Source organism: Apium graveolens, unplaced genomic scaffold (genome assembly GCF_009905375.1).
Source record: "Apium graveolens cultivar Ventura unplaced genomic scaffold, ASM990537v1 ctg3334, whole genome shotgun sequence".
Taxonomy (NCBI): domain Eukaryota; kingdom Viridiplantae; phylum Streptophyta; class Magnoliopsida; order Apiales; family Apiaceae; genus Apium; species Apium graveolens.
In genome coordinates, this window is record NW_027418043.1 from 36,893 (window position 1) to 50,630 (window position 13,738).

At 32.2% G+C, this 13,738-nt stretch overlaps 1 protein-coding gene across 14 annotated transcripts; it reads right to left on the reverse strand.

The window, feature by feature from the left end:
* Window positions 1–3,873: 3,873 nt before the first annotated feature.
* LOC141701090 (pentatricopeptide repeat-containing protein At1g59720, chloroplastic/mitochondrial-like) lies at window positions 3,874–9,890 on the reverse strand. Of its 14 annotated transcripts, none has more exons than XR_012566673.1 (4): window positions 7,607–9,776; window positions 5,944–5,993; window positions 5,377–5,494; window positions 3,874–4,315 (listed from the first exon to the last, which is right to left on the reverse strand). XR_012566673.1 is itself a non-coding variant. In XM_074504735.1 (2 exons), exon 2 carries the CDS (start codon window positions 9,495–9,497, stop codon window positions 7,668–7,670), a length of 1,830 nt encoding a protein of 609 aa, XP_074360836.1. In that variant the 5' UTR covers window positions 9,498–9,520; window positions 9,798–9,890; the 3' UTR covers window positions 5,585–7,667. The 14 variants fall into 14 exon arrangements, 1 of the variants encoding a protein (XP_074360836.1); XR_012566674.1 differs by having other exon boundaries at window positions 5,937–5,993; XR_012566672.1 differs by lacking the exons at window positions 3,874–4,315; window positions 5,377–5,494 and adding an exon at window positions 5,585–5,837.
* Window positions 9,891–13,738: the final 3,848 nt, after the last annotated feature.

A 13,738-nucleotide genomic window follows, 5' to 3' on the forward strand; every position in this document is an offset into this window, starting at 1 on the left:
TTGTCATGCTTTGCTGGGCTCTCTGGAAATGTCGAAATCAACTGGTGTGGAACTCGATAAAAGGAAACCTGAATTAAAAACTGCATCAACAAATAGTATTGAGAATTTGAGATTGTGAACTGTCAATACATTATGGGGGTGCTGATATATGCACACCCTAAATTTATTCTTGCACACCCTTAATAATATTTTGTCTAAAATACACCCTTAAACTTTAATACCACTACTAAATTATAATGTTAAAAATAAGGGTGTGCAAGAATAACTTTAGGGTGTGCATATATCACTATCCTTTCAAATAATACATTATTTAATAATTGTTCAAAAACTATTTTTAACGAACTCATCAAAATGAATTTAAATAATTTTGAATTATTATTTCCAACGGGCCTAGACAGGTAAGTTTGGTGTTTTAGATTCTGCTTCTGTCCCTTCCTCATGCAGAGCAGCAGATTAGTCTTCAACAATCATATCTTTACTTTCTATTTAGATCATATTTCAGTGATAATCCGTCAATTGATAGTACAGAATCTGCTATATGCTCAGTTTAGTCCATAATTATGCAACACTAGTGTGAGCTTAAGTAGTCAGTTTTCTTGTATTCAAAATCACTAGTGATGGTTAATCATGCGAAGTTGATCTATGTTCAAATAGTGTAACATTTAAACTGAATTGCATTAATTTAACAAGTCAATTAATTGTAAGAAGTGGAACTGGAAACAGATACTCTATACTGTAACTACAGTATATGGAGGAAATATGTCATTGAAAATTTTGAATTAGAGCCTAGTTAATTTTGAATTAGAGCCTAGTTAATTTTGAAAAGATCAATCGATATACAGGTGTAAGGAGGATTAGTTAAATAAATTAGCAAGTTATTAACAAAGTTAAAAATATGATATGGCATTACCTGCTGATATTGCACTAAATGAGATTAATGTCGTGGCTATTAACATGACTAGAGCAATTTTCTTTGCGGACTCCATTTTTTTGTGTGCAAGAAGTATTCATGTGCAGCTGAGTATTTATACAAAACCGGAGGAGTAAATCATGCCTTTAATTTAATTTTTAGTGATCTCATTATCAAAATATTTTTATTTGTTATACCATATCTCATTTCATCGTGATCAATTTTTTAGAAAGCTTTACTATAATTTGGACCTCCAATCTCATCCATTTATTATAAAGAACTGATTAAAAATATTTGAGCAGAATGGAAAAATTCTACATATGTGTCGGTATATATTATACTTGTATCAATTATACTTTTATATATATATATATATATATATATATATTTATACTTTTATATATATATATATATATATATATATATATATATATATATATATATAACTATAATTATAACTATAACAAGAACAAAAGGTAACAAGATTTTCAATTAGCATATTTGAAGCAATCAATTGAAAAAAAAAATTAAATTTATTAAATTTATTATTTATTACTATTTTTCTTATTATTTTTTTACTAGAACTAATTAGATTATTGAAAAGATTTGTTTACTGAGATTTTATCAGATTCATACTTTATACATCCAATCTTTTTATATATAGAAACAATCAAAGAATATTTTATAGAATAATTTGAGAAGCAATATTAGGTACCCAAAAAGTTTTTCAAAAACGCTTCCAAAATGATACGTGCCATCTTTTAAGTGGTGGGATTCATATTTATACTTGAGGTGGAGAGATCCATTTCATTTATAAATGTATAGCTAGTACTTATTATTGGCGAACCAAATCATTTTTAATTTGTAGGATTCGAATTTATATACGTGGGGTAAATGACAGTACAATCAATACCACATTCATTATTGGAAAACTGTTTTGGTAACCATTTTTTAGACTTTAGCATTTCTCCAATTTTAGAGGTTGGTAAATAAAATGAATCTCAAATGTCAAATCAATTAATAAAACAATCACTTAAATTTTATCACACATGACTAAATTTTGGTATCAATTCGTTATCTCTAACACTACTCTATTATTTTATATCATAATTATTTTGGTTTTCTTATTCATTTTATTTTTCACCCATATTTATATTATACACATTTAAGTATAGCTCCATATTTCATTTTTTTTTTAAAAAATATGCTAAAAAATATGTAAAAAAATGAAACTGGACAATAAAACCGGACCCGGGGGAGTAATACATTTTCTTATAAAAGGAAACAAATGAAATTATATTATCATTAAGTATAACATTTATTTAATCGTACAACCAGTTTTAATTAATTGAATCTTTCACAGAAATTCAAAACAACAAATTGAAGAAATACACTTCATTCGTATAATACTTTAAAAAATCTTAATGTAATTTTAAAATAATTTAATATCCATCTTTTTTATATGAATAATTATTTATTGTACAAGACAAAGGAATTTTTAATATACTATCATTAAAGTATGAAAGGATAAAATATCTTTCCAAAAACAATTTTAAAAATTGTCAAATTTACGCTAAAAAATTTATGTAATAACAGATTAAATTTATGTAAGAATAGATTAAATTTATTGTTGAATTTAGGAGTTTAGTCGTATTTAACTAAATTTGACCGGCTAATTACGACCTGATGAATACAACCACTTAAATTCGACCGTCCAAATTCGATCTAAGACAGTCAAAGTAATATTTTCGCTTAAAATTTAAAAAATTTGATTTTTTTTTAAGAACCTCCGAAAACTTAAATTCAACCTTATCCAATCAAAAATAAGGATTCTAAATTTAACTAGCTTCGGTTGAATTAATTAAAACAAGTTTATAAAAGAATCTCACCGGAAGTTTGAAAATTTCCAGAATCCGATGAGTTTACCAAGATTCAGAGCATATTCCAGTAACCCAATTAAGTCAAAACTTATTTCAAATAAACCATAAATATCTAAAGATGCTAATATATACACACCCTAAATTTATTCTTACACACCCTTAATAATATTTTGTCTAAAATACCCTTACATCTTCCCTGCACTACCAACCAATTTTCTTTTGAGTACCTCTATATGATTTTCTATTTATAGTTCCTAAATCACAAGTATAATGTACATGTAAAATTAAAATTAAATTAAATTATATAATTATTTAGGTTTCCGGTGTATGCATAAGCTTAAAAATAATATTTTCCTTTACAATAATAACCTAACTTCAAAATTGAAGATTAGTTATTAAAATTGTTATTTTTTAAAGTTTTTTAAGATTTAATTATGAAAATAATAGAAAAATGCCGCAATTTTTATTGTGTTTGGTGGGATTCTTGCCTTCTTGATAATCATTTAAACATCATTTTACAAGGATTTTAAAATTTTCGACTTTTATAAACCGAACCGAAAAAATCGAAATAATTCGGTTTGGTTTTTCGGTCAGTTCATATATAAATTCGGTTCGATTCGGATTAAAAAAAATGCTAATTCGATTTTCGATTATTTCGATTTGGTTCAGTTTTGCACCGAACCGATCGAATGCTCAGCACTAAAAATGTGATTACCAATTAAAAGCCGTACTTCAAAAAAAAATCATGTAAAACTTCTTTATATTTTTTCTGAAACATTATTTTATTTATTTATTGTTGTATTTGGTAGAAAAATCGTATTTTCAAAATATTTGAAATTTGAATTATTATTATTATTATTATTATATCAAATTAAGAGAAAAAATTATAATGATATAAATAGAACTCAAACTTTAATACCACTACTAAATTATAATGTTAAAATAAATTTTTTTGGAAAGCGAAAATTTAATGGTGCAAGTATTAAAACATTTAAATTTATACAATTATAAATTCCAATATTTAAAAAAATTTAAAGCAAAAAGACACACATGAATAATAATATATTTTATAAAAAATAAGGATGTGCAATAATAAATTTAGGGTGCGTATATCACTATCCTACATTATCTGTATCACTACAAGTAGCTAAATGAAAATTACTACTCTCTGTCCATGACCAGTAATACTTCATTGGAATTACTCAAGGCAGATTGAAAATATGGGTTAAACAGTAAAGAGCATTGGTGTATTCAATCATGGGTTTTTTCACATGAACCCATGTCTGTTTCTTCTTAGTTTAGTTCCCCCCACAAGCCACAAGCTCCCACCCTCATCACTTATAAAGAATTCGATAAAAACTAACAGATCAACTTTTCCGACAAGCATTTTTCTGTAATGCACCTAATCTCCATTGATAGCCGCAAATCCTATAAATGTGCTGCTTCTAAGATTTTTTTGCCACAGCCTCTCTGCTAAATTCGAAGCTCCTTTGGATCTTCCCAGTTCCATTAGGAATGTTACATGCTGGCAATATTTTTTATAAAAAAAAACCAGCTTTTCAGCTTTTTTCATATACCATTATGATGTGTTAAATAGAATCTACACCATAAGCTAAAGCTGAGCTACCATTTTTCCCTTTTGTTGAACAAATCCCATTCATTAAAAAATTTGTTTAATGTTCATAATTATATTCAAGGCATGATTTCTACAGCTTCGTCATAAATCTGGAATTCATTGAACATAAAGGCACTCAGACGGTACGTGCGCAAAAAGTAAACTTATGAGATAAACAAAGTAGCTACTGGGTAAATAAAGCAACTGAAAAAAAGATTTAAGGGGTAACTTCACTGAAATATATTATCAGAGTCTCAACAGAAAAATATTGCCAAAGGCTGTATAGAAATTAATATTCAGGACCTTTATATGTAAATAAGATCCTTGAAATCATTTCCCATACACATCCTAAATATGCACTCCAGTTTAATTTCTAACGCAATATTTACAAAAGTGCGAAGTCCCTCTTATAGCAAGATTGCAAGCATAACTTTTTTCAAGTTTCGGAGCTATTACAATAATGCAGTTGTAGTTACACTACGGAATGCAGCTAATCTGTTCAAAACAACTCTCTATATAACATAAAATATATTGATCAATACTCACACACATTTATGCTTTTACGCAAGGGTCATAAAAACAAAACTTTCAGTCTAAAATCAGTCTTCCTTTATATTCAGTCTTTTTGATTAAATTTTTAAGGTTTAGTGTATAAAAAAATGAATTAGGGGGACATTTAGAACACGAATGACAGCTAATGTAGGCGATGTCACGTCAAACAAAGTAGATACTGATGAGGAAAGAGGTTTTAAAACCAGAAAGGGACTACTGATTATTGTCTATTAATGTTTAGTCCTCCTAACAATCTTTTAAGTGATCCTTAGAAATTCTTAAAGGGTTATTGGTATATTGGTCATTTAGGGAGGTGAAAATTAAACAGGACAGTATGGATATATGAGTGACATAGAAATATTGTGTATTCCAAACTATGAAACTTTTCAAGAGAATATAGATTACAGGAATAACATTACCTTAGACAGTTAAACCTAGTGTGAAATACTGGCCTTCTATTGTTGAGCACAATGTCTATTTTTCTGCCCCATTTGACCTTTCTCCAGTGGCCAGACCTCGTCACCATGCGTATTACATCTGATAATATTTAGAATTAGGTAGATAATCAAATTGGCTAAGTGTACTTTAACACATATGTGTAGTACATTAATTCCACCCAGCAACAACTAACTTGGCCAACCAACTTCTTGACATTGTCAAACGGTTACAGCTTGAAACTTAAGTAGTGGATAAGTTATTATTGCTTGTGGGAAGAAGCAATAATTTTGGCTAACACTGATGGTTAACATAATTATTATATTTTACAAGGGAGGATGTCTGCGTAAAACCTATGACATTTTCTCCACCATCTACAATACTAAATTCATGTTATTCGCTCATTAGCTTCAATGTCAGCAATATAGACCTGATGGAGGACCCCCTGAACTGATAGTAGAAGAAGCACATAATAAAATTAACAGTGCTCAGGAAAGATCCAAGCAGAAGATCAATTAGGTAAGCGAGGAAAAAATAGACCTACTTATCACCTCTTGTTTGTTTAGGTGATGAAGTATGGACTTCTTGGGATCTTCCAAACCTGAAAGTATGTTTAGCAAAAGGCAATACATTACTTCAGTGAAAAAGGTAAATGCAGTACAAAAGAGCACATAACTGGATATACAAAGCAAATTCCTGCGAGAATCATTACTCTTCTTCAACAATCTTTGTCTTTCTACAACATCCTTGGTGGGGTATACTATGGGCTACACAGACTTCGTGGCAGAGATTCTAGAATGTTGTACCTTAATAATAATTTATTCTGCTAGAGGGACCAGAAAAGTGTATGAATATTCATCGTAAATAAGCTGGTGAATTGAACATTGAAGGAACACTCTACGAAGACTTCAGTAAATACTGCAGTTAAAAGAGCATAAGACAGCACAATGCACTAACAGTTAAAGAAGATGAGTACTGTTTTATAATACAAAGATAATCAAGGTCCGCCTGGATACAAATTTTCAAAAAAATAAATTTCATGCTGCAGCCAATGGCTCGTAACTCTTGTTCATAGAAGAACATAAAAATCCATGCGAGAACAACATTCTTATGAAGACCACATGAACAGTTTAGCGAATTAGAACCAGCAATGTCAGCCTAAGCACTAAATGCCATAAACAGTATGCAGAGATTTAAAGCTTTGATAGCATTTATAACCAACTTCCGGTACAGAAAAAAAAAGGGTTTACCTACCACATGATCTCGACAGCTGACGTTTCAGTAGATAAATATAATATATTGTCATAGCAATTTGTGCAGCCATCTATATTTGCAAGCTACCAACATAAAAACTGTATGTATAGGAACGTTACGTACCAAAAGAAAGCATCATCTCTAATTTAGTACAAACGAACAGCTAGAGATTGAACCTAAATAAAAGAACCTCTTAGGTCCGTATTTAAGTTGACCGAGTTGCTGTTTATAGATAACTCATCTATTTATGGTAATTTTTGAAGAATGGGGAGGAATTTGTTAGATGAATGCCTCGAAGAAACTATTAATATGATTTCCACAACCGTACTAAGACATCACCTAAAATTGAAAGGCAGGTTAAAGTTCTAAAAAAAAGAATCCTCAGTACATAATACTTTGCTACTCTACGGCTCTTCTTCATATATATGATCTCGTCATCATAATGGTTTAACCTTTCCATAAGGATGTATGAGTTAATGACGAACGCTAAAAGATCAAAGAAATGGTGAAATCTAAATGTTTCATGTTGCATTTTGAACAAAAATATAATACTTGTCACATTTTTAGTTGTTTGATGACATCTGGCTCCTGCTTGTAATACTTCATTTTTTACCTTTTAAGAACGATGTTGCAACTGGAGTGAATATTGTGTAAATTATTTTCAGGACCTTCTAAATTGAACTATTTGTGTCTACACATAAATCCTATTTGTTTTTTTATTTTAACCTATTGATGGACAATACATACTCTAGTTCTAGGCAAAAGTATACTTCTTCACTCGATTATATGAAGTACCGTTTATTACAGTAGCCTAATTTAGTAGATTGATCTAGATGAGCACTAAAAAGTTAGTGAGTGAACTCCTATTTGGAATAATCAAAATAACAATATTGACTGTTCAAATTTAAATTTAAGGTTTAAGAACAGCAGAGTACCAAAATAGAATGAGTTTAGGCTTACCTCTGATTCAGCAACAATTGACTAATTTTGTTAAATGACTACAACATGGGATACCAATTCGTCACCAATAGTCCATACATGAGCATGACCCGTTCCTGAAATGATGAAATCGAGTACGGTCTCTGACAATTATATCCACATTATAAATTTTGGAAATTAGCTTGGTCACGTTGTGACAATCATTGCAGACTCTAAGGTTCTTAAACACACGTATTGGCACTCCCGGGGGCAAATTTAAGAGCCCATAAGCAATGGCAAGTCTTTCACTGTGCAGCCTAAGTGAATGTCTTTTGCCATCTACAAGTTCCTCTTCATCTATCATTGGTGCTTGGGAAACATCAGGGACATACCCTATTGTCTCCAGTCGTTTGTCTATGACATCAAGCAGTTTGTATATTTCTTTAGTACTTGAGTGAGATGTGTCTCCAGCAAAGAACTCGTGAGAAATACCATACATCTCTATTGAGCTACAACCAGGCTCTTTCTTCACTCCCTTATTAGTCATCCAGTTTCTTATCAAACCAACCTCATTCCACCGATTAGCTACTGCATAGACTCTTGAAAGAAGCACATATGCACCACTACAATCAACACGTTCAGATTCAAAGATCTGCCTTGCCACTTCTTCACTTAGCTCTAGACCTCCATTTTTCTTGGAACAAGCATCAAGGATGCTTCTCCAGATTACAACATCAGGTTTCATGGGCATGTTTGCAATAATATCAAGAGCTTCATCAATGTGTCCAGCCCGACCAAGAAGATCAACCAGGCTACCATAGTGCTCTAGTACAGGCTGAATATTGTATTCATTAACCATAATGTCAAAATATCTGCGACCTTCAACAACCAAACCCCTATGATTACAAGCAGCCAATACCCCCGTAAATGTGATAGAGTTAGGCACTAATTCTTCCTCCTCAACCAAACAATCAAAACATTCCAATGCTGCCTCAGCCTTACCATGCATAGCAAATCCAAGAATCATCGAATTCCACGAATGAATATCACGCTTCTTCATCCTCTCAAAAACCTGCGTAGCAATATCCACTGCACCACATTTACAATACATATCCACCAAAGCATTGTTCAACAAAATCGACTCACCAACCTCACTACTAAACTTCCTCAAAACATAACAATGACACCACATCCCTAAGGCCAACGACTTTAAACCAGCACACGCGCTAATCATACTCTGCATTCCATACCCATCTGGCTCAAACACCATCTTCATTTCTCGAAACAATTTCACCGCCTCATCAAACCCCCCCATTCGAACAAGCACATCAATAATAACATTCCAAGAAACTACACTCCTCTCTCTCATTTCCCTAAACACGCTCTGGGCCTCATCCAAACATCCACAAGACCCATAGAAATGAATCAAACTATTATTCACATAACCATCCAACCCAAACCCGAGTTTCCAAACATGACAATGCAACTGCCTCCCTTCAAATATCGAAAACAGGTAAGCACAGGCCTTAAGAACAATAGGAAATGTGTACTTATCAGGCATTACACTTCCATCACACAACATACTCTTATACAAACCAAACACCTCTTCTTTCTTACCCTCATTATTCGCGCAAGCGCGAATAAGGGTGTTCCAAACAAAAGAATTGGGGTTTTGAAACTGCGAAAAAAGGTGAAAAGTGTAGTCAAGATCATGCAATGAAGAGACATGGAAGATTCGGGTGTTGAGAAACAGGGTGTCCGGGAAATTTGGACAGGTTGTACGAAGTGTATGGGCTTGGATTTGTTTGAGTTGAGACAGTGAAGTTGATTTAGCCAAGAGATTGAGGAGATAAGCATGATGTTTGTGATGCTTGTGAAGTGGAGGAGAGTGTGAGTTGGAGGGAATGTTTGGTGAAATTACTGAAAGTGCCATCTTCGGTTATCACTTCAGTTTTCCTGGTAATAACAGAACCACAAATGAAGATACATTGAATTTCACTGTTGAAAGATAATATTTGGTGGATAATAAGATGAGCAAGGGGTAGATGCAAGTGCAGCCACAAAGTGATTTTTGCCTATCCAACTTTAAAATTCTTCTATGGTGGTGTAGAAATCAGGTACAACTCACCTTACAAGAAAACTAATCAAGAAACTCTAACTCAACACAACACTATTCTAAAAGATATCCAGAATACATATACTAAAAGATAAAGCAGTGACGATAGATAATTACCAGAATTTCAAACGATGGGCTCCACAAAGACAGACATCGAGAGACGAGGGCACACTGTACTTTGAACGGGTGTAACCGTGTAAGTAGTTGTTGTACGAGGGTGGGCTAGGTGTAAAAAAGAAACTATAATCCCTGAAAAACAAGGGCACATAGGTCATTTCAGTGGGGGTCTTTTTTCCCCAAAATATCCTTCCTTTTTCCTATATAAGTAAAGTCCATTTTGTGTGCTTATGCTTAGGCTGTCAGAACACTTAAGATACTAATATTCAAAAACTACCACTTGAAATATTAATAAACTAAAATATTAACACATTGCAACTTTCCGTCAATAATGTCTAATTCTGTTAGTTTGAGCAGGGGTATTTCAGTCATTTCCTGGGTTAGGTTCTGTAACGGGGTTAAAACACAACTTTGTGGTCTGTACTTTGCCCCAATTTAATTTTCATCCCGCTTAATTAGAAGAAGCCGTTTCATTTCCTCCCGCCCAAATTGGTAAGGCGTCACTGCAATGGTGTGGTACATGAGAGATCGCAAAAACGCATATATATATATATATATAATCCTGATGAGGGACCAGATTATGGAGGTAATTATCCCTAATTTGAGTTAGGGTTTATATTTATGTTTATGATTTTATAATGATCCACTTGATGTTTTTAGAGACAGATACTGAGGGTTTTGAAAGTGATCAGTAGATTATGTTCATTTAGAGACATCTGCAAGAGTGATATCTTTGTAAATAACCACTGTGAGGTATTTAACAGTAGCGTAAGAAAATATAGAGATCTCCCTATAATTTCAATGCTTAAGGCCATTCACAAAGATGTGATGAGGAGAATACAACAAAGAAGGGATGAAATGAAAAACAATTATGCTTTAAACCTATCTGTCCTAATGCTATGAGAAGACTGTTGTGCAAGACATGCCTGTACTATAACAAGACTAAGTCAAATTGACAACCCTAAGTAAGTTGTATGATAATCTAAGTTTGCATTTTGTATTGTATCACTTAAGTCTGTAAAAGTGTAATTAGATTAGACTGGAGTATTTTTCTATAAACAGTCTCAAGCCTAAGAATAAACTCTAGAAGAAGATCATGAATATCATGCCTCAGAGAAAGTGTGAAGAAGCTTGGTATTGAATAAATCTGTTTTGGAAAAAATATTCTAAGTCAAGAAATCTACAAGTCACAGATTAAGTGTTATAGAGAAATCATTCGAGAACTCCAGAATGACTTATCGAGAAGTCAAGGAAAGCTTATAGAGAAATCTCAGAGATATCGACAAGCCAAATGAAGATATGAAGGTGGAGATATCGACAAGTCAAATTATCACTAGAGATCTCAGAGATATCGACAAGTCAAAATATCACTAGAGATCTCTGAGATATCGACAAGTCATTTATGCACTAGAGAACTCAGAGATATCGACAAGCCAAGTTGAAGACATGGAGATTGGAGATATCGATAAGTCAATTCTACATGCAGAAAATCAGAGATCTCGACAAGTTAAATTCTCTTATAGAGAACTCAGAGACTTCGATAAGTCAAAACAACTGTAGAGTAATAAGAGATCTCGATAAGTCATTATACTTATCGAGATGTCGAGTTCTCTATATGACTAACTGGAGATCTCGATGTAAAGCTCAAGTACAGAATGCAGATCAGTTTTATATCCAGGATTATCAATCAACAAACAAATTAATCAATGATTTGATAAGTCTACAAAAGCAACTTAAAGAGTACAAGATCAAAGGCCAAGATTAACGGACAAAGTAAAGTCACAGACATGCAAGATTTGCAAAGATATACTAAGTCAGAAATAGAAAGATTTAGTTATCCAAAAGTAGGGTTTAGTACATGCTATTACATGCTGTGTAAAACCAATGTCTACAAAGTAAACCTTAGATGCTTTGTTTTTAGTTGTAACAAATAGATCTGAATAATCTTGTAACTCTCAAGAGAGAAACTGAGTTCTTAACATACTAAGAACCCAGAAATTTGTAGCAAAACACTATCTTAATTTTAATATAAATTAAGTGAGTTTTGAAAGATAAGTGTGTTCAGGTGCATGTTTTAATTATTATGTTAAAGCATATTAGCTCTACAATACAGATTACTTTGTTCACCATTCTTAAAAGTTCAAAAAGCCATTAAAATTTTTAAAATACATTCACCTCCCCTCTGTGTTGTATTCATTACCCAACAAGTGGTATCAGAGCAAAATATGATAGCAAACAGATTAAAGATCTTAGAAGAATGAATACAGAGAAACTAAGCAATATCAAAAACCCTACCTTTGATAGATCTAACTATACATTATAGAAAAAGAAAATGATGTTGTTCATAAGGATGTCCAATCCATTATACATTCAGATCCTCAAGAATGGGCCTTTCACCCCATGGTAAGAGTTGAGGAACCTACAGATGGAGACATGATCATTCCAGCACATTATGCTCTTAAAGATCCTTCAGAATACACTGAACTTGAGAAAGAAAAAGTCTCTCTAGATAGTGGCTTGCAACTGATCTTGATAGAGTCACTTAACAATGTAATGTACAATAACATTGTCAACTGTGACATATCCAAACAGATCTGGGAAAAAATAGAGATATTATGTTACGGAATAGAGGAAGTTAGGTCAAATCAAAGGAGGATTCTGGTTTCTCAGTATGAAGGGTTTATGGCTAAACCAAAAGAAGGAATTACTGAAGTTTTTCAAAGATTCAACAAACTGATAAATGACTTGCAGCTACATGATAAATATTATGAAGCTGAGTTTTTAAGTGAACTCGGAATCGGCTCGTTTAAGTGAACTCCGCTCGGCAACAAAAAAATAAACTCGAATAATTAAGAGAACCGAGTTTTTTGTATGTTCGGCTCGGACTCGGCTCGTTTAGCTCGGACTCGGCTCGTTTAGCTCGGACTCGGCTCAGACTCGGCTCGAACTCGGTAACTCGGCTCGGCTCGGATAAAATTTTTAAATGTAACATATAATAAATATTTCTTATATAAAAATTGTAATTTTTTTAATTAAAATTTAATATTAATTTTAAAGTAAAAGGATTAATTTAATAAAAATTTAATATGTATTTTAACAATAAATAATTTAATTAATTTCACACATATGACTAGATCTTGATTACTTTAATAAACAATTTCTAATTAAACTTAACCCTAAATTTCACCTCACACTTTTATTAAAGGGGTCTATGATAAAATCGAGCAAAATTACAATTTCAAATAAATTAAAATAGTGATACTTGTAAATAAGCCGGACTAAAAATAACTGAAAACCAATCCAGCTTATTCGGTCTACCTGAGGTACATCACCAAACATCCTACGGAACAGCTGGCCGTTTCCTACCCGTTTCCTGGCCGTGAGTTTCATGATAGGCATCTTGATTCACTGTTGTGTTGTGTCAATTTAAGAAAATAAGTGTGAGCTATAATGCGCAGCATAATAATGAACTGTATGAAAAGACTGTATAAGAAATTTAGGTATAATTCCATATACGATAAGTATGTTTATTTAAAATAGCTTTCCTCGGTGATTCACACCTTCTTTCGAAAAGAATTATCTTATTATCCCGCAAATACCTTAATGGTAAACCTAGCACCTAGGCTTGGGTTACGGTATTGCATCACAATTTCATTTGAAAAAATAGGACATTCACTGGAGCCCCCGAGATACGATGATCAGTCGTATAACGGTATCATTTTTTACATGTAGATGGACGACTTTTGTAATATCCCATATTTTCAGATATTATTATTATTATTATTTGGAATTATCTATGTGAATTTTAGTAAATTATCTGGTAATTGGAGTTGATGTTTTGGATGTTTATATGTGATATTCTTTGAGTATTCTAATTTTTATATGTCCATATTAAAATATAGATAATTAAAATATTTTTCTGGTAATTTTTGGGCTGTTAT

What these genes read in the sequence shown, in the direction of transcription:
- LOC141701090 (XM_074504735.1), bottom strand. Translation starts at nt 9,497, where the DNA reads ATGGCACTTTCAGTAATTTCACCAAACATTCCCTCCAACTCACACTCT.